Consider the following 27,692-nt stretch of genomic DNA (forward strand, 5'->3'; position numbering starts at 1 on the left):
TTCAGATTATGACATTGTGAGACAACAAATACTGACAAGAGACAGTGTGACCCTATCTCAAGCCTACTCCCTGGGGCATAGTGAAGAGACCAGGAGAAAGGTTATGATGCAACATCAGCCCTTCCCCCCAGCCCTGGCAGCAGTTAAACCTAAGTTTGGGGGTGATACAGAAAGGGACATGAAGAAGGAAGACAAACGGGATCTAGTATGTGAACATTGCAAGAAACCCAAGCATACGAAAGATACATGTTGGAAGCTGCACCCTCATTTAGTCCCAGCAAAACTGAGGAATAAAAGGGGTAATGCTCATATGGCTGTGAATACTACTTCTACATCCTCGTCGGGCACAAAAGACACGCCCCTAGATACCTTAACTGCTGTTCGGGCTGCCCTAATACAGTTGGAAAAGGAGGTTGGGAATTCAGCTCAGTCATCTCAGTCACCATCAGCCCCTGCCACATCATCATTTGCTTATTCAGGTACTCGAGCCTCAGCTTACCATGCTTCATCTCCAGGTAACATTGAACTTGCCATCACTGTTCACTACTAATCACTTATCTTCTGGTAGAGATAAAGTATCCATTGCTGATGGCTCTCTTGTTCCCATTTCTGGCAAGGGTGATATCAAGTTATCTGATACTATCTCTTTATCCTTAGTCTTGCATGTTCCTAAACTTGATACTAATTTGCTTTTAGTCAGTAGTATTACAAAACATCAGAACTGTTCAGTAACCTTTTTCCCTGACCGGTGTTTTTCAGGACTTGGAGATGAGGAAGGTGATTGGGACTGGCCGTGAGACGAATGAGATCTATCTGCTTGGAGAGAGTTCTCATTGGAAAGAGCCTGTGGATAAGAAGTCTTTTGTTTCTCAGTTTGTGAGTCCGGTTATGCTCTGGCATAATCGGTTAGGTCATTTATCTTTTCGGTCTTCGAAGAGTCTGTTTCTTACTTTATTTGAGTCTGTTGAGATGTCAAATTTGAGATGTGAGAGTTGTGAGTTTACCAAACATTGTAGAACATCTTATTCCTTGAGTAATAAAAGAAGTGGTAATTCTTTTGATATTGTGCACACCAATGTTTGGGGGCCGTATCACATCCCTTCTATGGGTGGGTACAGATATTTTCTGTTGTTTGTTGATGACTATACCCGTTTTTCTTGGGTTTACCTTATGCGTTATCGAGATGAGGTTCCCACTCTGACCCAAAACTTTCATCGGATGATTTTAACCCAGTTTGGGGTCAAAATCAAAGTCCTCCGATCTGATAATGCAAAAGAATACTTTGCCAAGCCACTGGCCTCTTATTTATTTGATCATGGGGTTATTCACTAGAGCACTTGTCCTCATACACCACAGTAGAATGTGGTTGCCGAGAGGAAGAATATGCACATTATGGAGGTGGCTAGAAGCATTATGCTTACCTCCAATGTGCCTATCCATTTCTGGGGTGATGCTATCCTCACGGTAGTGTATCTCATTAATCGGGTTCCTTCACGGGTTCTTGATATGAAGCCTCCATTTATCCTTCTATACCCAGACGATGAGTTGTTTACTGTTCCTCTTAAAACCTTTGGTTGTACCTGTTTTGTTTAGCTTCTTGGACCCCATCATTCCAAATTTGATCCTAAGGCCTCCAAATGCATTTTTCTTGGTTATGCACAAACTCAAAAGGGTTATTGCTTCTACGATCCTGTTTCAGGGAGGAGATTTGTCTCGATGGATGTCACATTCTTTGAGGAGGCACCCTATTATCATAGGGTTTCTCCTCAGGGGGAGAGTAGTGAGAATTTGTGTCTTTTTCCTCAGGGAGAGCACAGTGAGAGTGGGGTTAACTCATCTGAGGTTGTTCCTTTACCCATTCCATTGAGTGATGAAGGCTGTAACGGTGGGGGTTGTCAGAGGGATCAGGAGTTGAAAGTCTATCATAGGCGATGCAGGCAGGTTGATCTCGGTCATCAGCAGTCCAGGCCAACCCCAGTTCCTTCTGTGGATCCAGATCCAGGTACTACAGTCCCAAGGCCCACTGAGATACCTTCCACTGTTGCTACTTCCCCTCCTTCTGATGACCTTGACCTCCCTATTGCGGTCCGTAAAGGGAAATGACATTGCACCACATCCACAGTTCACTGTATTTCCCAGTTTCTATCCTATGATCGCCTGTCTCCCTCTTACAGGTCCTTTCTCATTTCCATTGCTGATATTCCTATCCCCAGAACAGTCCAAGAAGCCTTATCAGTTCCAGAGTGGAAAGATGCAATGAAAGTTGAATGGATGCCCTATTGAAAAATAATACTTGGGAGCTAGTTGACCTTCCCAAAGGAAAGAAACCAGTTGGCCCTACCCAAAGGAAAGAAACCAGTTGGATGTAGATGGGTATTTACTGTGAAACATAATGCCGATGGCTCCATTGAAAGGTACAAAGCCCGATTGGTTGCAAAAGGGTTTATTCAGACTTATGGTGTAGACTACTTGGAGACTTTTGACCCAGTAGACAAGATGACCACTATTCGAGTTCTATTAGCCCTTGCAGCAAGTTACTCTTAGCCTTTGTTCCAGATAGACGCTAAAAATGCCTTTCTGAATGGAGACTTACAGGAAGAGGTCTATATGCAGTTGCCCCCTGGATTCTATGATACAGAGACAGGTAAGAAGGTTTGCCGACTGAATAAGGCATTGTATGGATTAAAGCAGTCCCCTAGAGGTTGGTTTGATAGATTCAGACTAGCCCTTGTAAAATTCGGCTATGTACAGGCCCAGTCAGATCATACACTGTTCGTTAAAAGAGTGAACTCTTCTTTGACCTTGCTTGCTGTATATGTGGATGATATTGTAGTGACAGGGAATAATAATAGTGAGATTGAGTCCCTCAAACAGCTCCTTCATCGAGAGTTTGAGGTGAAAGATCTTAGTGCGCTGTGATATTTTTTGGGTATTGAGGTTGCTAGATCTAAATAGGGGATCTTTATCTCTCAAAGGAAGTATATTCTAAATCTGTTGGCGGAAACTGGAAAGTTAGGTGTCAAACCTACCGATACACCCATTGAACAGAATCACAAGATCAGTGCAGAGGGTGGAGAGCCTCTTGAAGACAAAGTTATGTTCCAACGGTTGGTTGGAAAGCTCCTATATCTCTGCCTCACACGGCCAGATATCAGTTATGCAATCAGTGTTGTCAACTAGTATATGCATTCCCCTAGAACTACTCATCTTCTTGCAGCTGAGAGAATATTAGCATACTTGAAGAGATGCCCAGGTAGAGGTATACTGTTCAAGAACAATAATCACATGAAGGTGGAGGTCTATACAGATGCTGATTGGGCTGGGAGTGCTGATGACAGGAGGTCTACCTCTGGATATTGTGCCCTTGTAGGAGGTAACCTTGTCTATTGGAGGAGTAAGAAACAAAGTGTTGTTTCTCGCTCCAGTGCCGAAGCTGAATACAAGTCAATGGCTAACGGAGTGGCTGAAATCACTACTTGAAGAGTTGGGTATTGATTATGAGAAGCCCTTTATGTTGTATTGTGATAATCAGGCGGCTATTAATATAGCTCACAATCCGGTGCAGTATGACAGAACTTAACATATCGAACTTGATCGACATTTTGTCAAAGAAAGGGTCTCATCACAAGAAGTGTCTCCTGTATATCACCTCCAACATGCAGCTCGCAGATCTTCTTACCAAGGCTGTTCCAAGGAAGAAGTTAGAGGCAGACCTATTCAAGTTGGGAATGACAAATATCTATTCCCAACTTAAGGGGGAGTGTAGAGAACACTGATGTGGGCCCCGTGGCTGTGGTCCCCACTGTATTCGTATGACAGCACATGTAACCTTTGTTAGTTGGTAGTTATCTTAGACAGCTTGTTATTTCAGTTTATTATTTGTTTTATTTGCCATGTAAGCATTAAGGGCAATTCTGCCCTTTCATGCATTTAGTGAACATAACCTATAAATATTGAGAGAGTGGCAGCGGCAGATTCATTCGATCTGTCCCTCCTTCCAATACCCTTGTGTACTTCTGCTTTCTTCTCCTTTCTTCTCCCTCTTTCTTCTACTTTTCTCAATCCGAAGTCTTTTGGAATTCAAGACTGACTGTAGTCTTGATCGACTACTGCTTTAAAGAATGAGACAGAAACACAGCTTTCTTCCAAGCCACGGTGAGAGGAAGGAGAAGAAGGAACACAATCTTCAGGCTGTGGAGGGGGAAAGAATTATTTATGATCAGAGAGATTGCAGAAGAGATTAGAAGTTTTGTGGTGAGAGTTCAATGGCTTAAAGAATGAGATAGAAACACAGCTTTCTTCCAAGCCGTGGTGAGAGGAAGGAGAAGAAGGAACACAATCTTCAGGCTGGTGGAGGGGGAAAGAATTATTGATCAGAAGGAGATTGCATAAGAGATTAGAAGTTTTTATGAGAGCTTATAAAAAGCTCTGCCTATCCAAAAATGTCATCTTGGGGAGATGGAGTTTGGACAAGTGGAGGAAGGGGTGAGGGAGTGGTTGGAGAGAGGGTTTGAGGAGGAAGATATCTGGGATGCTGTGAAGAAGATGAAAGGCGATAATGCTCTGGGTCCAGGTGGTTTTAACCTTGGCTTTTACAAAACGTATCAAAAAAGGCTTGCTGGCTTTGTTTAAAGAATTCTGGGAGGATAAAATTCTTGATAGGTCAGTTAATGCAACTTTCAGTTCCCTCACTCCAAAGGTGGATGGGGCTGTGAGACTTAGAGATTTTAGGCTAATTAGTTTAATTTGCAGCCCGTACAAGATTCTAGCTAAGGTGCTGGTTGGAAGGTTAAAACTTGTGTTATACTTGGTGGTGAGCTAAACTCAAATGGCCTTTGTTCAAGGACAGCAAATTCTGGATGGGGTTCTGATAGCAAGTGAGTGTGTGGATTCAAAAATTAGAAGTGGGGGAGAAGGGGTTATCTGTAAAATTGATCTAGAAAAAGCATATGATCATGTTGAATGGGGTTTCCTGGAAGAAGTGATGAGGAGGATGGGTTTTGGGGAAAGATGGAGGAGCTGGATCTTTGCATGTATATCATCAGTGCCATTTTCCGTTTTGGTAAATGGGATCTCAACTGATTTTTTTGGCTCCTCTAGGGGATTAAGGCAAGGGGATCCTCCTTCCCCTTTGCTGTTTGTATTGGTGGCGGAAGTGTTGAGCAAGCTGATTGATAAAGGGAGGGAAGTGGGGCTGATTGCTGGGTTCCGGGCTGGAAGTGAAGATTTGGTTCTCTCTCACCTGCAATATGCAGATGATACCTTAGTTTTCTTGGGTGTATCAGTTGAGCAGGCCTATTCTCTAAAAAGTATCCTCAAGTGTTTCCATCTGCTGTTAGGTCTTAAGGTCAACCTAATTAAGAGCATAATGATAGGGGTGGGAGATATTCAGCAGTCGGTACTTGAAGATTGTGTTAGGGCCATAGGATGTCTGATTGGGGAGTTTCCTTTTTCTTATCTTGGTCTTCCAATTGGGGCTAGAGCTGCTTCCGCTTCTACTTGTCAACCTGTGTTGGACATAATCGATCAAAAGTTGGCACGCTGGAAGGGGAAATTTCTATCCTTTGCAGGAAAATTAACATTGGTAAGAAGTGTCCTTTTAAATCTGCTGGTTTACTATCTACTCTTACTAAAAGTTCCAGCTGCGGTGGTGGGAGAGATTGAAAGATTACAGAGAGATTTTTCTATGGAATGTTAGGGCTGAATGAAGTTTCACTTGGTTCAGTGGGAGGTGGTGTGCAGACCTAAAAAAGGTGGGGTCTAGAGGTGAAAAGGATAGGAAATTTCAACAAAGCTTTATTGGGAAAGTGGGTTTGGAGGTTTGGAAGAGAAAGAGGCCCTTTGGAGGAGAGTGGTGGCTTGTAAGTATGGGGCGATGAATTTCAGGTGGGATTCAAAGGAGGTGAGACACTCAATATGGAGTTAGTGTATGGAAAGGAATAATGAGTTTTAACTCTTTGATGATCCCTTTCTGTACATGGAAAGTGGGGAATGGGTCGAGCATAAGGTTTTGGGAAGATGACTGGTCCGGGGTTGGGAAATTCTGTGAAATATGCCCAAGACTATACAATTTGAGCAAGAAAGGAGTGCCTATTTCAGAGTGCTATGAAGTAGTTAATGGTGCAGTGATCTGGAACCCAAATCTCAGAAGACCCCTTGTCGATTAGGAAGTGGAGGAGTGCTTGGGGTTGTTGGCAAAACTTCAAGCCTTGGAGATCAATCCCTCAGTTGTAGATGCCAGATTATGGAAAGAGTGCAAGGATGGGAAGTTTACAGTCAAATCAATGTTTGGGGGAAACCTGTGCCACCAAGGGCTGAAGCATTTGCTTGGTTGGTTGTGAGAGGCTGCATTCTAACCCAGGACAACCTAAAACTCAGAGGTCTTCAGTTTCCAAGTAGGTATGTGCTGTGTTTTGCTGAAGAGGAAGATGTTTCTCACATATTACTTCACTGCAATTTCACATCTCCAGTTCGGTCCTATTTCTTCAAGTTCAATGTGGACAGGAGCTCTTTGGCAGATCCGGATGAAAATTTTCAGTTGCTGGCCAAGAATCAGTTGTGGTGTTAAAACTAAGATTTTGTGGACTTGTATTCCCTTTGCTGTTTTCAGGGAGATATGGAAAGAAAGAAACAAGAGAATATTTAAGGAGAAAAAAAAGTAGGGAAGAGGTGGTGGCTGCTATCAGTTCGACGGTTATTGGTTGGGTGTTGCTGCTTCCAGAGTTTCAAGGGCTGAGGAAAGAAGATTTTGGTGCTGATTTCTGGACTTCTTTGAACTCATAAAAGGATTGCTGATGTCTGTTTTGTTTATGTTGTTTTGCTTTGTTGTAGTGTTGTAATGGGTCAATTGTATTCTGGTGGTGGTGACGTCTTGTCACCTAGTTATATATATTGTACTGTTTTTTTAGCAATATTTTTATTTACCTAATCAAATTGCATTTATAAATTTCTTTTTGTCGCTAAGGGCTTAAGGCTTTGTTTATGTCATCAAGTAAAAAATGTTACCAAAATAGATTTTGTAAAACCGGCCAAACAAAATAGACAAATGTGTATTGAGATTTGAGAATACATTAGAAGTAGTTAGCACTAGCAATTGGTACACTCAAGTATTGGGCATATTGTATCCATATCGGTGCATCTGGATATACTTGGATGCACTGATACAATAGCTTTTAAAAACTTTAAAACTTTAAAATAGTCTCTGAAACCCTATAGTACCTATAAAATTAGAAAAGCAAAAAAGAGGGTATCGATCATATCAATATGCACCGAACACTAACACTGGCTTTAGGGTATTGGGCATATCGATATTTTAATTCTTGGATACAGTTGCATAGGATGGGCATAGGTCATTTACCTAATAAAACAAAAAAACAAAGAGAAGGTCATAAAAGTCCAATTTTGTTTTTCTCCTTTTGATATCATATAAAATTACAAACAAGGTTTAAAATATCAGTATCACGTATTGTATTGGGAAGCTTGTCAAGGTGTCACCTAGGTGACTAGGTGCCCTTGGCTGGGCACCTTGCTCAAATGCCTTGACTTTTAGCAACTAGGCACCTGCCTAGGCGACAAAAACGACAAGGTGGGCGCCTTTTATAATATCATTTATATTGCTGTAACATATTAATGTATGTCTTAATAGGTTTTATTATATGCTATATATATCAATTATACTTTGTTTTTGTTAAGAATGTGCATTTGGCTTAGGGGTATTGTTATCTTTTTCTGTTATTTGTATTTTTGGTGCCCTTATAGGGACATAATTGTAATTTCTAACTTAGTATATAATGAAATGTTTTGGGTGTGAACAGTAACACACCCTTTTCTCTCTCATAACTTTTCTTCTTCTTCTTCTTCTTCTTCTTCTTCTTCTTCTTCTTCCTACACTCGACAACTTGTATCAGAGTGGGAAGAAATCTTGGACTAGGTTTCTCTGTCAACTCCTGAAATCAAGAAGACCTATTGACGTCAGACCACCACTGAATGATGTCAGCAGTCTGTACAGGTACCGGCGACAACCCTTGAATATGATCTTCTCTGGTGTGCTTTGATTTTAGGGTTATTTTGGTATGGTTCTTTCTTTTCTTCATCTGATGTGTCTATGATTTTTCCCTGATTTTACAATGAGAAATTACAGAAAAATACTGGTTTGATGTTTGGATTTTTTCCTCCTTGTCTGAATTCGATGCATGCTTGAAACTTGTTGCTTTTGGTTTATTTGGCATCCCTAAAGGCATGGGAAGTGGTTTCACATTTTTTGTGACCTCTAATCTTTCTTCGGGAGGTATTTTTTCCTTCATATATTGCCGTTAGTTCAGTTTTGGTTCTCCCATTGGACTCCAACCAAGTGTTTTCCGTCTTTTGTGGGTCTTGTTTGTGTAGGTTGGTTTCTGGAGTGCTATAGAACTGTTAAAAGGCCTACCCAATTCAAATGGATGTGCCTAAGGAGTTACAAACTGTTGCCGGAATACTTCTGGATAATGTTGATGTCTCTAGTGGTATGATAACCATTGTAAAACTTGATGGAACCAACTTCCTAGAGTGGGCTCAATCAGCCAAGCTTGCTATCGGAGGTAGGGGTAATCTAGGATTTATTACTGGTAGAGAGGGGAAGCCAAAAGCTGATGACCCCAAACTTGTTAGATAGGAACAGGATAATTCCTTGGTTATGTCATGGATGGTGTGTTCAATGCAGCCACATATTGCCCACAATTACATGTTCCTCTTCACTGCCAAGGATATTTGGGATTGTGTTACAACCACATACTCTCAGGCAAAAATACAGCTCGAGTCTACCAACTCCGAAGAGAAGCTTGCAATATGCGTCAGGGGGAGAGGACTATAGCCGTGTATGTCTCTTATTTGCAATCTCTATGGGAAGAAATTGATCATTTGGAGAACTTGGAATGGAAGAACCCTGAGGACAGTGAGTAGTATCAAAAGTATGTTGAAAAGAATCAAGCGTTTGACTCCTTGGTTGGATTGAATGGTGAGTGCTATTTTATTCGAAAACATATTTTGAGTGCAGATATTGTTTCCCTTGCTACTGCATACTCCTTAGTGATGGATCATTTTGCCTACATGTCTTCAAGGTCCATGCCGAGTACAAACAAACATGGTACTAATGAAAAGCATGATGACGTGGTACGCGATTATTGCAAGAGGCTGATTATACGAAGGACAAGTGTTGGAAATTGAATCCACATTTGAAGCCTGCCAAGTTTAAAACAACAAAGAAGGGTAATGCTCATCTTGCTACTGTTGGAGCTGACTGCCCTCCTAATGTACAGGGTCCCACACATGATTCCGTTGATGTGATGGAAGCTCAGGGTTTTATTGACTTAGCTTGAGAAGTCTGGGCCCTCTGCCTCTACTGGTTCTAGTAATCCTTCCAGTGCTTTTGAGAAAACAGGTACTGCACTTGCTTGTCAATCTTCTCCTACTAGCTTCTGGATTGTGGACTTTGGAGCTAGTGCGCATATGACTGGTATGCCTTCCCACTTCACCTCTTATAAGTTGACTCCAAGGGAAGGAAAAATCACTATAGTTGATGGATCTCAGACCCCTATCTCTGGTTTGGGGGAAGTTAAGCTTACTCGTGATCATTTTCCCAATTGTACAAGAGTTTTTTATCTGTTAGCACTCTTATCAAATCCCATAATTGTTCAATGACTTTTTCCCTTCTCATTGTGTTTTTCAGGACCTGAGAACGGGGAGGACGATTGGAACTGGACATGAATCTGATGGAGTTTACTTTTTTGATCAAACCTATAAGCAAGGATTACTGTGCCGAATGGAGTCATGTCAAGATGAAAATTTGAGTCTTTTGAAGTTGTGGCATTGCTGCCTCAGTCATGTGTCTTTTAAGTCTATTAAGTTTTTGTTTCCAAACTTATGTCGGTCTAGGTCTAGTTTGGGTATGCAATGTGAAGTCTGTCATCTCTCAAAACAATATAGAACTATATATCCTGCAAGTAATAGGAGTGATGTTGCTTTCTACTTGATACACTGATATTGGGGCCCATACTCTATTCCATGTATGGGTGGCTATAAATATTTTATACTATTCATTGATGATTACTCTAGATATACTTGGCCATACTTGATGAAGAGTAGGGATGGGGTTCCTTCCATTGTTCAAAACTTTATCAAGATGGTGGAAACACATTTTAAAAGGCACATTAAGATAATAAGGTCTAACAATGCTAAGGAGTATTTTGAAAAGCATTTGTGATTATTCCTTGAAGGAAATGGTGTAGTAGAGAGAAAAAACAAACATGTTGAGGTGGATAGAGGCTTACTCTTCTTGATAAATGTACCAACTCGATTCTGGGGAGATGCAGTTGAAGCAACAATGTATCTTATTAATAGACTTCCTTCACGATCCCTTTCTCTTCAATCCCCTCATCAACTTTTGTTTCCTAAGGATCCTATTTTCAGTATGCCTGGTTGTAGTTGCTTTGTTCATGGCATGAGTCCTCTCGCCTTAAACTTGATCCTAAGTCTATCAAATGCATATTTTTGGGCTACTTTCTAGTCCAAAAGGGGTACAAGTGCTTTGATCCCCACACTAACCAAAGGTATGTATCTAAGGATGTTACATTCCTTGAGTCTACTCTATATTTTCTGTCCACTCGTCCTTTTCTTTAAGGGGAGAGTGTTTGTGAAAATCGGACTCCTTTTTGTTTTCTTGTTCCTACCTCTATGGACATTCCTAGTTCATCTTCCTCTTTTAGTAACAGAGTTCCTGCTCCTCCTCCTCCCCTTGTTTCTCTCCAGAGATCCTAGCAACAATGGTTTATAAGGTGCAGAAGGAAGGATACTCCTGAGGTTAAACCTCCACAACAATCTAATCACCGGTTCTAGGTAACTTTGAAAGCAACCCTGAACTTCCTTCTCTTACTATTATTGAGCATGATATCTCACAATTTGACCTTGACCTTCCCATTGTAGTTAGAAAACGAAAAAGGAGACGCACTGCCTACCCCATCACTAACTATGTTTTCTTAAAATGCTTTTTCACCTTCCTATCATGCCTATGTTACTGCTATCTCCTCTGTTTTTGTTTCTCATGATGTTTCAAATGTAGTGTAGTCACCTCAGTGGAAGGATGCTATGAACTAAGAGATAGAGGCTCTCTTAAAAAACCACACTTGGGAACTTGTTCCTTTTCTTGAAGGCAAAGTCCTAGTAGGCTACAAGTGGGGTATACCATTAAACATCGGGTTGATGGATCAATTGAAAGATACAAAGCTAGGTTGGTGGCAAAAGGATACACCCAAACATATGGGATTGACTATCAAGAGACCTTTGCTCCTATAGCAAAATGAACTCTATCCGAGTCATTATGTCTCTTGTTGCTCATTATTCATGGCTTCTATATCAAATGGATGTGAAGAATGTCTTTCTAATTGCAGATCTTCAGGAGGAGGTATATATGTATTTACCACCAGGTATGATCTTACCTAATAGTGAGGGGAAGGTTTGTCATCTAAGAAAATCTCTTTATGGGCTTAAACAGTCCCCTAGAGCTTGGTTTGATAGATTCAGGAAGGCTATTCTTAGAATTGGGTTTACACAATCACAAGCAGACCATACTTTGTTTATAAGAAGGGTTAATGGCCTAGTAACCTTGTTGATAGTGTATGTGGATGATATTGTTGTCATTAGAGATGATCACTCTGGGATAAACCAACTAAAGTCATCATTGCTTCTAAATTTGAAATCAAAGATCTTGGGAATCTCAAATGTTTTCTTGGAATCAATGTGGCAAGGTCAAAGGGAGGGATATTCATTTCACAGAGGAAATATGTCCTTGATCTCCTTCATGAGGTTGGAAAACTGGGGTTTAAGCCAATTGAAACTCCTATTGGCCCCAATCATAAACTGAGTGTTGATGATGGAGATATTCTTCCAGACAAGGATGTCTACTAGAGTTGTTGGTTGGCTTCTTTACTTGTGCCTGACTTGACCTGATATATCCTATGTTCTTAGCATGGCGAGTAAGTATATGCACGACCCTAGAACTTCACATTTGCAGGCTGTCTAGGTAAAGGAATGTTATACTCTAACCAGGGACATCTCAAGGTCGAGGCTTATATTGATGCTGATTGGGTAGGTTGTATAGATGATAATAGATCCACCTGCGGTTACTACACCTTGGTAGGAGGTAATGTTCTGTGTTGGAAAAGCAAAAAACAATTTGTTGTTGCCTGATCTAGTGCTGAAGCCGAATGTAGAGCTATGGTTCATGGTGTATCAGAGATTGGAATCCAAGCTGAAACCCCAATGATCCTACATTATGATAATCAAGCTGCCATAAACATTGCTCGTAACCTTGTTCAACATGATTAGACAAAGCATATTGAAGTTGATAGACACTTCATTAGAGAAAAGATAGCCAATGGAGAAATGTGTGCCTTTTGTTAGGTCAGAGAACCAACTTGCTTATTACCTCACTAAGGGTCTCAACCAGCCAAAACTTGATAGAAACTTTAGCAAGCTGGGCATGATAGATATCTATGCTCATCTTGAGGGGGGAGTGTTGAGAATGTGCATTTGGCTTAAGGGTATTGTTGTCTTTTTCTGTTATTTGTATTTTGGGTGCCCTTATAGGGACATAACTGTAATTTCTGATTTCGTATATAATGAAATGTTTTGGGTGTGAATACTAACACATACTATTCTCTTCCTACACTCAACAACTATTTTAATGTTTTACTATTGAAATTTAAAAGATCAAAGTGTTTTGAGGAGAGAAAAAGAAAGAAAGAAAAAAAGAAAGAGGAAAGAAAGAATAGAATTAGGGATGGCCAATTTGTTCAACAAGAAATGTTGGGAGCTGGTTAAAGTGGATATCTTAAAAGTATTTCAGGATTCCTATCAAAATGCAGCCTTGGAAAGAAGCCCGAATTCAACTTTCATATCTTTAATCCCAAAAGTGGAAGGGGTGACCAATTTAAGGGACTTTAGATTGACTAGTCTATAGCTTCTATAAAATCCTAGCTAAGGTCCTTGTAGAGATTAAAAAAGGTATTAAATGTTGTGATAGCAAAAACTCAGTTTGCTTTTGTGCCGGGCAGATTATTGCTAGACAGTGTTTTGGTGGAAAATAAGCTGATTGACTCGAGGAGAAGGGAGGGAAGACTGGGGCTGGTATGCAACCTGGATTTGGAAAAGGCTTATGACCATTTTAACTGGAAATGCTTGGATTTCGACTTGGAAAGGATGAATTTTGGTCAGAAATGGAGAAGTTGGATCAAGGTTTGTGTTACCTCTCCAAAATTTTCAGTTCTACTGAACGACCAATCAGCTGGCTTCTTCAAGAGTTCAAGGGGCTTATTGGCAAGGGGGTCCTTTGTCCCCTCTCCTCTTCATTTGTATGATGGAAATTTTAGGGGAAGAAGGGCTCTGGAAAGGTTTTGAATCAAGCCAGGGGGGGGGGAGCCGGTTCACTTGCTGCAGTTTGCTGATGACACCCTCTACTTCATTGATGCTGAAATGGAGCAATTGGAAGTCCTTCTAGGGGTGCTGATTTGGTTGGAAGTGGTGTTGGGGCTGAAAGTTAATTGGTCAAAAAGCAGCTTAATATCAGTTGGAAGGGTAGAAAATTTAGAAGCTTTTGTTGATGTGCTGGCTTGCCAGGTTGGCTCTTTGCCTGTTAAGTATCTTGGACTTCCATTGGGAGCCAAGTGCACCTCCTCTCTAGTGTGGGACCCTGTGGTGGATTGGCTAGAAAGGAAACTGGCCTCCTGGAAATCTAAATACCTTTCCTTGGGAGGTTGAATAACACTCATCAAGAGTTCCCTTCCAAACTCACCTTCTTATTTTCTCTCCCTTTCCCCAATTCCATCCAAAGTGGTGCCAAGAATTGAGATGTTACAGAGAGACTTCTTATGGAGAGGTTGGGAGGAGAAGAAAATACATTTAGTCAATTGGACCAGGTGTGTGTGACAAAAGAAAAAGGAGGGCTGGGGATTAGAAAGTTGAAAATCTTCAACAAGGCCCTTTCGGGGAAATGGGTTTGGAGATTTGAGAAAGAAAAGGAAAGTTGGTGCCTTGGTGGAGGAGTTTAATAGCAGCAAAATATGGTACTGATAGAGGTGATTGGACAACTGCTTCAAATCTCCTCACTTCGGGGTGTTCCCTTTGGAAGAAAATCATGGAGGTTGCCCTACTTTTCAACAAAGGCTTGTCTCTTAGGCTGGGGTCCGGTCACAAGCATAAACTAATGGGCCTTGGGCCCAATAACACTAACTAATGATTCAGCAGTTTTTTATGATTTTCTTGTTTATAATCATTAGTTAGTGTTTTGGGCCCAAGGTCTATTAGTTTATGTTGTTTTTTTGAAGCTGTTTCTATGTTATGAACAGTAGCCGCTCCATTAAGGGCATTTTAGTCTTTGTACTCAGTCTATTTTATGAGTATATAAGATAATGAGTGGGGTGGCTAGATCATTATTGGCTTCTCCCCATCTCTTCTTCTCTTCCTCTTCTCTTCTCACTAAGATCTCTCTCTTTCTCACTGCTATCAAATCAGATTATTGTTTTTTCATTTTTACTAACACAAACCAATGACAGAAAAAGAAGGAACCATGATGATGAGAACCAACAGATCTAAACTATAGAAGAGAAGACTAGAAAACAGGTAGATACCAAATGAGACAGAAGGGTAACAAGAACAAAACAGAACTATAACTGAAAAGGAAAATATAGATGATCAAAACACATAAAAGGACTTAACAAATAGATCTGTAGTCATCATCATTGCCATCTTCATCACCTCATCAGGCTATCTGCTCTGATACCCATATTGTCATGTGTGATATGAGAGAAGAGACTGAAACAAACAGAAAGACAGGTGTGAGAAGAGAAGACAGGGCAATGAACCAAACCAAATCTATTTCTCTGAAATGAGAGAGATGCAATATTAACAATAGACATATCCAAATTATAAAGCAGTCCTAATGAGGTTGATATTACATTAAAATCCCTGATTATAATTTTTCTTCCCAAATTATCCCTTTCTTCATACATAATATAGTTTTAACACTCCAACATAGTCTATTTCAACATCTAGCAAAAGAGAAAAGATAAAAAAAAGAAAACCATATCCATTGGCTAAAACTATCCAAAAATTGGAATTGCATTCTTTCAAAAATCAACTCTGATGACTGAAATGAGTCTTTTTAGAAGAATAAAGATCCATTAAAGACAAAGAATAGTAGGGCTTTCATTAGGGGTGAGCATAATTTGGTTAAAACCAAAATTTCGGTTTCGGTTTAAATGGTTCGGCTTAATTGGTCTTTCGGTCGGGTTCGGTTTTCTTTTTTGGTTTTCGGTTATCAAACTTCATAAATCTGTTAACCGAAAAAACTGATTTAATATTATAATTTATAATTTAATTTTATATTGATATTTAATAAATTAAGAATCATGACAAAGTTAAGCTGCAAAACGTGTATAACGTGCGGGCGCATAATAGTCAGAGAGAGACTCAGAGAGTCAGAGACTAAAGAGTCTAAAGCGTCATGCCGTCTTGGGACTCTCGTCTTCCTCTTCCACTCTTCTCGTTCCAGTTTTCCAGACCAGAGTCGAGAGTTCCGTCTCTTCGACTACTGCAGCTGCCGACTGATTAACCCAACACCAACAGGAAACACCGAACATGAAGTCACGAACAGCGTTGACTCGTTGCTGAGTGCCCTGGCTTCCAACTGCCGCTGCTGGGCTGCATCTTCCTCAGTTCGTCACCGGCTCACCTAGCACCAGCAGTAACACTGAACACAAAGTCATGAATGCCGTTGACTCGTTGCCGAGTGCCACGGCTGCCGACTGCCGCTGTTGCTGCATCTTCCTCAGTTCAGCTCCTCCATGCTCTGGTCATCTTCTTCTTCTTCCTGCGCTCTAGGCTCCAAATACGAATGGTGTCGAATCGTTGCCGAGTGCTGTTGGCCACCTGCATCTTCCTGCGCTGTGTTGCATTTTCAGATTAAATAATTTCAGTTTTAACCGAAATATCCGAAATAACCGAAAAAAATTTTGGTTCGGTTTATTCGGTTTTCATGTATTTCGGTTTCGGTTCGGTCTTTCATATAGTTAAATTGGTTTTTAAAATTTCGGTTTTTTTGGTTCGGTTTTAAACCGAAAAAACTGAATACTCACCCCTAGCTTTCATAGTTACACTTTCCAAGTGCATGCGGTAATTTGCCTCCTTGGGGCTTGGATGAATGTGATACCTGCAATGTTTTTTTGATGGATAATGATACATGCAGTGTTGTATCTTGTATCATGTTTCCCCTATTTGGTTCTATGTCAGTATCCATGTTTGTGTATTAAAACCCTGAGGACAGATATCTAACCTCCCTGATGATATGCCAATGAAACCATTGACATACTTTCTCATTTTTCATCCAAGCTGTTACAATTTGGGATTGTTTTTCCACTGCAATGTTGTTGTAGCCCATAATAGCCTAACTCAACCTCAGGTCTTGTAAGAGATAAGAGCATGACTCTTGTGGAATTCCCATCACCTATTTGGTCTTGAGTAAACAAATTGGACTTAACCCTCCCAGTTCCTAAAAGCTCCTGTAATACCAGATCTATATCGTTTCTCCAAACAGCAGCTGTCGAAGTCAATTAGTTTCTAATCAAGATGTATTTTAATGTGGTTTCCTTTTTTGAAGATCAAATTCAAAATGATTTCAAAAGTATAAACTTATAACTAAAATAAAACTCTAACTTTTTATATTTAATAAATGTCACACATGGTGGGTCCACTCCCTAATTGGTATCTTCTATATATTGTAGTTGTAGTTTTCCTGAGTTTTCTTTGCAAAATTGCATGGATGTGGTCATTTAGCATTAAGAATCTTATTTACAATCTTTTCAATTACTAGTTCAATTAATTACAAGAAAAAATCTGTTTGAATTCTACAGTTATTTTACATTGCAAACTATTTATCTTTTCAATTACTAGTTCAATTAATTACAAGAAAAATCTGTGTGAATTCTATGGTTCTTTTACATTGCAGACTATTTACTTTTTTGTTAGGGTTTGGCTATGATGTGCAGGGTCCAAGATGTGGCTGAGTTACTTGGCATGATGGTTGAAGATCATAAACGTTTGCAACCAAATGTGAAAACTTATGCGTGAGCATCGATCTTCCCTTGAGAAGAAACTAATATATACTGAGCTCCAAGATAACTTTTTCCTCATTGCAATTTGATCGTTGACTGAGTGCTTGTTTTACCTGATTTTTCTGAAGAAAACAGTTTTGATTTTAGGGATAGGCTGTGGATATCATAGAATGGAACATTGTTCAATCTTCGTAATTACTTGGTGTTGCTAATTTTTTTGAAAGATTAATTTTATTAATAATTGAGAGGAAAACATATACAGCATTTCAAAAAGCAGAAAACATAGGTGTTCCTTCACTAGGTGTTATAACAAGGCCCAGAAAAGTTGCAGCCTGTAAACCCCCTGTTTTGCTAAAGAGTCAGTCATCCCATTTGCAGACCTTCTGATCCATGTGAAAGAAGCATTGGGTTCCCTAGCTAGGTTTTCAATCTCTCAGGGAGTGTCTATATATCTAAGGAGCATTACCCCTATTGTTAGACCAAGAGATCACCAGTTTTGAGTCCCCTTCAATCTCCAAAATGTTAAAAGCTGTTTGTTTGGCAAGTTTTAGTCCCTGTGGAAGTGCTAGTAGCTCAGCCTTTATTGAGTCGCCCACCCCTATAGGTCCTGAATACAATCTACCATTTTACTTGTTGAGACTCTAAACACACCACCAATGCTTGCCAATCCCAGGTTTCCTATAGAGCTCCCATCAAAATTCAGCTTTAATTTGTTAGGAGCCTGGGGCTTCCATTCCTTCCCTAGTTCTTCTTTCTTGTTAGAGGAATACACCACTTCCTTCCAAGCCCGCAATATATCAATTACCGAGAAACTTTGGAACAGCTCAAGTGTTTTTACTTAATATGCTACTCTCATCTTTATAGATTTCACCAGTTCTTCCATGGTTCTGCACTTTTCATTGAAGATTCTTGCATTCCTCTCCTCCCATATAGTTCACACCACAGCTGCCCTAACTGATTTTGACATTGTTCTTCCCCTTTTTGTTGGCTGTCTTAGAAAGTTTGAGTTGAAGAGGCTCACCACATCATGAGGAGTGTTCCACCTGCAACCAAAGAGAGCGAAAAGATTCCCAAACAAAGAGCACAACGGGGCAATGGATCAATAAGTGGGGTAGGAATTCACCATTTGCATAACAAAGATGGCACATATGAAGGGAGAGGCACTTATTTGGCCTCCTCTTTTGAAGCATATCGCAGGTGTTTACCTTTTCAAGGAAAACCTCCCAACATAGTAGTGTTTTAAAAAGCGCAAGGGTCAATTTGCGCCCGAGGCGCAAGGCGCAAGGCGAGGCACACACCTTTTTGAAGCAAGGCACAAAAATACAAAAAATGCTAAAAAAATAACAAATGTCAGAAAATTAAAAAAATGCAAAAAAATATTAAGCATAATATTAATAAAAATATAAACTTAAAATTTAAAATAAATGTTTTAAAAAACCTATTATCTAAATTTAAATACATAAACATAACATGTAAAGCGTATTCAAATGAAAATTCAAAAATAAAATAAAACATATAAAGCATTTTCAAGCATGTAAGCATTACAAGTAGCTAATGTGATTCTACGAACCGCCATTGTACCACGCACCTCAAGGCAAGCCCAAACAAGTCCATGTTAGCGGCTTAAATTCTTAATTCTCACATAAAAAATAATGATTATATAACTTTAATTGCCTTTTAAGAAGATATTCTATTAGAATGAATGAATGAACAACATTAGAAAATAGGGGGTTCTCGGAACTCTAGTGACGCACGCCTGGGCTGAGGTGCATGCCTAGGCACACCAGGCATGCGTCTAGGACTAGGTGGGGCGCATACCCTAAAATGCGCCACATGTCTTTTGAATCACTGCAACATAGAGCTTGAATTTTGGGTGGGATGGGCTTGCTCCAAATCTCTTTCACCTGGAAATCCACTCCCCTCACAGGGGTTTGCACAAGGGTGTGAAAGAAAGATGAACAGGAAAAGATGCCATCAGAAGAGGTAGACCAAACTCTAGTGTCCTCCATAGAATGAACCAGGAAAGCAGATTTGAGTTTGTCTAACTACCGGATTAGGCTCTCACACTCTTTATCCCTCAATCCTCTCTTGAAACCCAAGTCCCAACTCAAACTAGAATGAGAAAAGGTGACAAAATTTGATATAGGTGGTAGCTTATAACTAGAAACTGAATAAAGTTTAGGGTAAAGGAGTAGAAAGGAGTATCACCCAACCAGAGATCTTTCCCCCCCAAAAAACCTAGAATCACAACCCAAAGGTGACAAAATTTGAGGGTGATTGAAGGGTTTAAGGAGTTTGTGAAAGATGCAAGTAACGAAGGCAAACAAAATAGCTGGAAAGAGTTTCTCTCAGGAACTGGAAGGTTTGTAGTAGAGTGTAAGAGAAACACCAAAGGCTTCTTCAATTCTTTGACAGAATTTTTTGGCAAGGATAGGAAGCAGATGGTCTGCTTCCCAGAGGGAAGGAAAAGTCAGGGCTGGAAGGCAGTTAATGGAGTATTATGTGAACTGCTGCAACGGTTGGGTGCTAAAATAGAAGTAAAAGAAAGAAGGAAGAAAAGCAGTTCTACTAGCCTGGAGAGGAATAATAAGCAAGAGATTCTCATAGTGACAGCTGGGGCAGGTAAACACAGAATGGGAGTAAACATACAGAGAGGAGATTGGGAAAGTAAACTGATAGTTAAAGCTTCAGGTCACATTTTAGATTGGAGGAAAGTTGCAGAAGTGTTAACAGCATGTTTGAAATTGAAAAATACATTTATTTTAACACCATTTGAGAAAGAAAAGGCTTTGGTGGATTTGCTTGAAAATGGAGTAGAAGTTGAGGCTCTCAATATCCAAGCTGAACTTGGGAACCTCACATTCTCAAGATGGTGTCCGTGGTCAAACTCCAAGGATCTCTTTGTTGAAGATGGAGTGCTGGTGCCCCCTTTAGGCCTTCCCTTTCACTTGTGGAAGCAAGAAATTGTTTTTTTTTTTGATAAATTGTTGAAGCCATTGCTTTGATGTGTGGAGGATCACTAGGAGGTGTTTTTTGGGGAGACCTCTTTTCAGCTTCCATTCTATTGAATGGAGTAAAACCTGAGGAGATTCCTCGGAAGATAGAGGTGCGAGTTGAAGGAAAATTTTATTCAGTATGGATGGCTTCTTCCATTGAATCTGTGCTTTGGAAAGAGGCTCATAGGGAGGGAGATGAGAAGGTTGAAGAAGAAGAATTGTGTGGCAATAAAGGATTGGATGGTTCAAACAAGAATAGCTCTTTCACTGAAATGGATAAACAAGTGCTGGAGAAACAAAAAGGTAGTTTTCTGGAGAAGGGTCTTATGCGTGTAGAAGCAGTAAACAATCTGGGGGGTGGCAGGTCCTTTGCACAAGTGGTAACAGGCACCAATATGCTTTTTTTAAACAAGGAGAAGGGGTTGGTTCAGGGAGGAACCGAACCTAGGCCTAACAAAACCAAACCGGGCCTTGGGCTGAATGTGCATGACTTTTTTAAAAGTCACGTGAAGCCGCAGCCTTATAAACAAGGGTCGAGTGCTAGTAAAGGCCCAGTGGGCTTTGGGCGCTTTAAAAAAGGCCCTAAAATCTCAGGGGCGGAGGCTGTATCTGGGCCGCAAAAGTCAAGCCTATCTAAGGCAGGTAAGATAGGTAGCCTAGTCCAGGGGCCCAACCCAAAAGTTTTTAACTTAAAACGGCGTGCGACCAACCATGTGCCTTTGATAGATGGTAATTACCATCTATCTTCTTCCTCTTCGAGTGCAACGAGTCGCGCAACAGGGAGCCTGAACTTGGTGCGCGATGGAGGTTCGAGACAGTGGGTTCTGGCAGCAAGATTAGAGCAGTCCTCGCCTGAAAAACGAAATCCAAGGTGCCTTAAACGATGGGAGTTAGAGGAAAGAAAGAGGAAACTCTCTCAGTTTGAAGATTTCAGCTGTACTAATTCGGATGATTCTGAAAGTCTGGGCAGCATCGATCTTATCAGATCAAAGGACATTTCTGAAGAAGAGAACCTTGGAACGGAAGTATTGTTCCTGGAGGAGGAGGGAGGTGATTATCAGAATTTTGAGGGAGGTTTGGAGTTTTCGATGGAACGACAGAAGATAGCTATGGTTGGGACCCAAATTCTGTCTATTCTGGCAAGGGAGATCAACTCAGTAGTGCAGAAAGAATAGGTTATGAGTTTTGAAGGGAAAGACTCTACCGGACTGCTCTGTGATGTATCGCCTATAGCCAGACAGCAGTGGAAGACTAACTCAGATGCGGAAGTTGACAAGTTGTTGATATCCTATGGTAATTCTTTTAAGCAGATCAGACCTCAGGAGACAGATTTAGACTTGCATCCTGATGCTGGTTCTGATCCCCTGAAAGAGTTTCATTTGGCTCCTAACAATGAAGGTACTATTGTCAATTTGGTTTTTGCTACTGATGCTCTTCCTGTGGTTGAAACAGATACACCAGCATCCCAAGAGGAAGTTTTAGGTGAGGGGGGAAATAGAGAACTTAGCATTGGTGAAGGAGAGAGGAGAGGGAGAGGTGGAGATTAAGAAGAAGCGGGAGGAAGAGTTAGAAAAAATTTGGGAGCTAGTTTGTGAGTTATTGGAGGAGTATAAAGCAAAGGAGGGGTTAGATGGTAGGGATCTTGATGAAACTCCTCAGAATAAGGAAGGTAACAGAAGTTCTAGGCTGGGGGGGGGAGCAAGTATAGGCAATGGGTCGGCTAAAAAGTTAGAGGGGAATGTGAGAAGGAAGAAGAAAAAGAGATCAGAAGTGGAGAGACTGTTGTCAGATATAGAAGGTGATATCGAGTTTAGCGGAAGGGGAGAGAGAAGTAAGGGTTCTTTGTGAGATGGAACCGGGTTCGGAAGGTGTGTTTGAAAGGAGTCTTATAATGAAAATCATCAGCTGGAATGTGAGAGGGTTAGGGAATGCAAGAAGGAGAAGGGAAATCAAGGACCTGTTGAGGAGAGAGAAGCCTAATATAGTCATGTTACAAGAAACTAAGTTGGCAGATTTGGACAGAAGATGGGTCAGGAGTGTGTGGAAATCAAGAGGAGTGTGCTGGACTTTAACTCCTTCATGGGGAGCCTCGGGTGGGATAGTGACTTTCTGGAGAGAGGTTGTTGTAGAATATGTGGAAGAACTTATAGGGAGATTCTCTATGTCTTTAAAATTTAGAAATTTGGAAGACGGTTTCATTTGGGTGTTAACTAATGTCTATGGGCCAAATAGTTATAGGGAAAGGAAGAAAATGTGGGAGGAGTTGTATGGTATTCAAGGCTTGTGGGATGGCCCATGGTGTTTTTTTTTGGGAGGGGATTTCAATGTAATCGGGTTTTGTAATGAATCAAATAACCCCCAAAGATCGGTTACTACAAGTATGAGAACTTTCAATTAATTAATTAACACCTGTGGGCTAAAGGATTTACCCTTTCTACAAGCTAACTTTACTTGGTCAAATTTTCAAGAAAACCCCCTTCGTTCCAAACTTGACAGATTCCTATTTAATGTAGAGTGGTAAGACCATTAGAGGAATTTGGTGGCTAAAATCCTTCCTAGAGTTACATCTGATCATTGCCCTATACTATTAGGTCAAGATGTTCTAGGCTTTGGCCCTCGACCTTTTAGGTTTGAGAACATGTGGCTAACCCATCTGGATTTTCAACGAAAGGTTGGGGAGTTGTGGAATGAAGATTTGAGAGGGATTAAGTGGAAAGGTGTAAGGTTCCACAAAATGTTAAAGAGACTAAGAGCAAGGATTAAAGAGTGGAATCAGGAGCATTTTGGAAGGGTAGAAGATCAAAAGAATTCTTTGATGTCTAGGATTGATGAACTAGACTCCAAAGAATCACAGGGAGGTATGAATGAGCAAGAGAGGTTGTTGAGAAGCTGGTTAAAAAAGGAATTGGAAGAAGTTCTCCTTAGAGAAGAGATCTCATGGAGGCAAAAGTCAAGACACATATGGATCAAAGAAGGGGACAGTAATACAATTTTTTTCCATGCGTTGGCTAATGGGAGGAGAAGAAATTATGTGGCCAAATTAGAAGTGGATGGGGAGGAAGTCATAAATCAAGATGAGATAGCAAAAGTGCTGTTGGATCATTTTAAACCAATTGTAGTGAATCCTCTGAATAATAGACTAAGGTTGGAAGGTCTAGATTGGCCCAGGCTGTTTGAAGAGCAAGCAAGATGGTTAGAGAGGAGTTCTAAAGAAGAGGAAATTAGGTATGCAGTGTTTTCAATGGATAGATCCAAAGCCCTTGGACCAGATGGCTTCACCATGGCTTTCTATCAAGATTGCTGGAATGTGGTAATTAGAGACCTTTGTGCTGTGTTTAAGGAATTTGAAGTTAATAGCAAAGTAAGCACTGGAGTTAATGCCACTTTCATAACTCTAATCCCTAAGAAAAAAGAAGCAAAAAACCCTAAAGATTTTAGGCCGATTAGTTTGGTGACTAGCATTTACAAAATCTTGGCTAAAGTGTTATCCTTGAGTATTAAATTAGTGCTACCCTCCATCATTAGTGAAGCACAGGGATCTTTCGTGCAAGGGAGACAAATAACAGATCAGATTCTAATAGCGAATAAATGTGTGGAGGATATGAGAAAGTCCGGAAAGCAAGGGTTTGTTTGTAAGATGGATTTAGAAAAGGCCTATGATCTGGTGGATTGGTGCTTCTTATAAGAAATCCTAGGGTGTTGTGGGTTTGGAATCAGATGGTGTAATTGGATAAAGGGATGCATAAGTTCTTGCCATTTTTCGGTTTTGGTTAATGGGGTAGTCAAGGATTTTTTCCCAGCTCTTAGAGGTTTAAGGCAAGGTGATCCCCTTTCCCCTTTCCTTTTTACCCTAGTTGCAGATGTTTTTAGTAGCTTGATCTCTAAGGCAGACAGGGAAGGTGTAGTGAGAGGATGGAGGATAGGAAGGAACGGGATTAGGGTGACCCACTTACAGTTTGCCGATGACCTAATAATCTTTCGTGAAGGGAGTGATAGGAGAACAGTAAGTAATCTCAAGTCTTTGATAGAGTGCTTTGAGAGAGTATCAAATCTGAAAATAAATTTGGAAAAGAGCTGTGTGGTGGGAGCGAATCTGGATGAGAGGACCCTTGAGTCAGTGGCTGGTTCTTTAGGTTGTCTTATTTCCTATTGGCCTTTACAGTATTTAGGTCTTCCTCTTGGAGCCAACCCTAAGGAGAGCACTTTTTGGGCCCCGGTTTTAGAAAAGTTTGAGAAAAGGTTAGCCTCGTGGAAAAGGACCTATATTTCTTCAGTGGGTAGAGTTACCTTATTGAGAGCTTCCTTAGCAAATCTGTCGATCTATTATTTCTTTGTGTTTAGGATTCCGGTCAGGGAAGCCAAGAAACTAGAGAAATTAATGAGAAATTTTCTTTGGGAGCCAGGGGTGGTAAAAAAGGATCACTTAATAAATTGGAGAATAGTGTGTAGGAGGAAAGAGGAAGGTAGATTGGGACTGGGGAATAGTTTTGAAGAATAAAGCACTCCTAGGAAAATGGTTGTGGAGATGGCCCCTAGAACAGGAGAGACTTTGGCATGAGGTGATAGCTAGCATACATGGTAGTTTGGGCAATGGATGGGATGCTGGTGTATCGCGTCGAGCCACTCTGGCAACTCCTTGGAAAGCAATTCAGAATATTCTTCCTCTTTTCCTCAGCTGTATCAGGTATGATGTCAATTCTGGTACTTCTGTTTTGTTCTGGGAAGACATCTGGGTGGGCAATTCTGCCCTTAAGGACAGTTTCCCTTCTCTCTATTCCATTTCTTGCTACAAGGGTAAAACAATTTCTCATTTTCTTCCAACATCTAATTCTCCATCTTCCTTGAGTTGGGACTTTGGATTTCGTAGGGGTTTGAGGGATCATGAACTCTCTCATTTTTCAGACCTGTTGTCACTGCTTGAAAGTGTTTTTCTGGACCTTTCCAGTTCTGATGTGAGACTTTGGTCTCCAAACCCAAAATGTTACTTCACATGTGCTTCCTTTTTTTAAGTCCCTTTGCTCTCCCTCAGGACAAGTGGGATTCCCAGCTAAGGAGATTTGGGCTAAACCTGTACCTCCTAAAATTATTATGTTCTGCTGGGAGGTTTTCTATAGGAAAATCAACACTTCAGACTTACTGCAGAAGATAAGGCCTTCTATGTGTTTGTCTCCTAATTGGTGTGTACTTTACAGGGCTAATGGTGAGGATTGCTCTCACTTACTTTTAACTTGTCATTTTTCTACTGCTATTTGGGGTTGGATCTTTGCTTTGTTCGGTTGCAGATGGAATATGACCACATCCATAGATCAGATCTTTGATTCTTCCTTCTTTGTGTGGCCCACAAAAACTGGTAAAACAATGTGGAGGAGAATTAGAGCTGCTGCTCTGTGGACAATTTGGGAAGAAAGAAATGTGAGGTTATTCCAAGAAAAGGAGAGAAATGTGCAGAATGTGAAGGTTTGTATTTTGACCAGGGCAATCCACTGGTTGAGATCATCAGATTCCTTCAAATTATATTCTTTTGATGACATGTAGAGGAACTGGAGGTCTGTGGCTAGTAGCAGTAACAGAAAGAACAGGGTACCAGCTGTATGGGTACCCCCTTCAGAAGACTGGACAAAGCTGATTTTTTATGGTAGCAATCAAGGAAATCCGGGGCCTTCAGGGATTGGTGAGGTGCTGAAAGATAAATATAGTAACATATTAGCTTTGTTCTTAGGCTCTGTGGGTATAGGAGACTCTATCAGAGCTGAGCTCCTAGCAGCAGTACAAGGCATTCAGGTTGCGGATCAGTTAGGAGTTCAAAATTTGATTATTGAAGGAGACTCCAATGTTGTTGTGGGTTGGCTAAAAAATCCAGATTCAGTGATCTGGTGCTACAGGGGTATTATGAGGAAAGCTAAATGGTTCTCAAGGAACATGAATGTTATTTTTCAGTGGGTGGGTAGAACAGCTAACACCATAGCGGATGGTTTAGCTAAACAAGGGGTATGAAGGGAACAGTTTTTCTGGGCAGCTTTGTAAACTTTTTGTTACTAGTCTGAGGTAGTACATTGTTGCTATTGTGGAGAGGTACCAGCTCGTGCCCCTCCTTTGGGAAGGCTGTATTGTAATATCTTATTGATTTTATTGAATAAAATTCAATCATTTATCAAAAAAAAAAAAAAACCCACATCAAACCTAATAAAATTGAAGAAGATTGGATATGGCCACTGTATTTCTTTCCAAGGAGAACTCGAAGTTGATGTGGGAGCTACCTTTGTATCCCAGCCGTTGTTCATTAGTCCATGAATGCTTTCTATAACCTTGTGCCACTGCTTGTCTCTTTCCAGTGGAAACCTCCAGAGCCATTTTCCTAATAGTGAAGTATTTCTTTGAACTAGGTTCCCAAGTACTAAGCCTCCCTTTTCTTTTATTATGTAGACTTATTCCCACTTTACTAAACAGTTTCTTTTCTGATCCCTGGGCTCCCAAAGAAAGTCCCTCATCAATTTCTCTAACTCTGAGCTACCCTCCCTGTAATTCTTTTTTTAAAGATCAACAAAAAGTAAACCGAAAGGTTAACTAAAGTTGTTTTGATCAAGGTTATTCTTCCACATGGCCAACTTCTTTGTAAGTCTTGCACCACTGGTCTCCAAAAAGCTTCTGATCATGGGTTCCCCTCCAAAGGCAGTCCTAAGTATTCCAAGGGCCATTGCTTGACTACACACCCTAGAATTTCAGCTATCCCTCTCATGTTTTCTTATTCCAAATTTATTCCTTCTATACAACTCTTTACCAAATTTATCTTCAATTTGGAGACCGCTTCAAAGGAATCAATGGTTTCTTGTAGATTTTTTATATCCTCATAGAATATAATGATGTCATCTGAAAACTGATGATGTGTGACTGCTACCTTAGATCTTCCTATCCTCCATCATCTAAATAGATTATCCTGGTTAGCTCCACAGGTCTTCCTACCCCCCCCCCCCCACACCCCCACCCCAATTAATCAGTATCAAATACTGCGTTGAGCTTAAGCTTCCTTTTATCCACATCCTCCACCTCTTTTTTCCCAACTCAATTTTCTCCATGATTTCTAAGTGGAAAGACCAATTCACAAAGTCATAAGCCTTCTCTAAGTCAAATTTGCATACCAAGCCCTTCCCTTTCTTCCTCTTCTCTGGTACATATTCATTAGCCACCAAGATCTGATCTACAATCTGTCTCCCTTCGACAAAGGCACCTTGGCGTTGTAAAATTACCAAGGGACCACCTTTTTTAATCTCCCAGTTAAAACTTTTGCTATGATTTTGTAGAGATGCACACTAAGCTTATTGGGTCTGAAATCCTTTAGAGTTCTTGCTTCCTTCTTTTTGGGGATTAGGGCAATGGAAGTTGAGTTTATTCCTTGAGATATTTCCCCTTCAATAACTCATTGAATACCTCCAACAAATCTCCTTTGATCAAATCCCAACGCTCATGATAAAACGCCAAGGAGAAACCATCCGACCCGGGGGCCTTATATCTTTCCATTGAAAAAACCTCCTCTCTTATCTCTTCTAAAGTAAAGGTATTC

The 27,692-nt window shown here is 40.5% G+C and overlaps 1 protein-coding gene across 2 annotated transcripts in view; it reads left to right on the forward strand.

Annotated features, from left to right (window-relative positions):
• PTAC3 (plastid transcriptionally active 3) overlaps nucleotides 1-27,692 on the forward strand; it is a 104,540-nt gene that overhangs the window by 23,889 nt on the left and 52,959 nt on the right. For both annotated transcript variants that reach the window (XM_088978851.1, XM_088978852.1), the window contains exon 6: nucleotides 17,073-17,150. In XM_088978851.1, the coding sequence (XP_088834977.1) occupies nucleotides 17,073-17,150 (78 nt within the window). The remainder of the gene's footprint in view (nucleotides 1-17,072; nucleotides 17,151-27,692) is intronic.

This window comes from Nelumbo lutea, chromosome 3 (assembly GCF_056320005.1).
Source record: "Nelumbo lutea isolate HS-2025 chromosome 3, American lotus-T2T, whole genome shotgun sequence".
Classification (NCBI taxonomy): Eukaryota; Viridiplantae; Streptophyta; class Magnoliopsida; order Proteales; family Nelumbonaceae; genus Nelumbo; species Nelumbo lutea.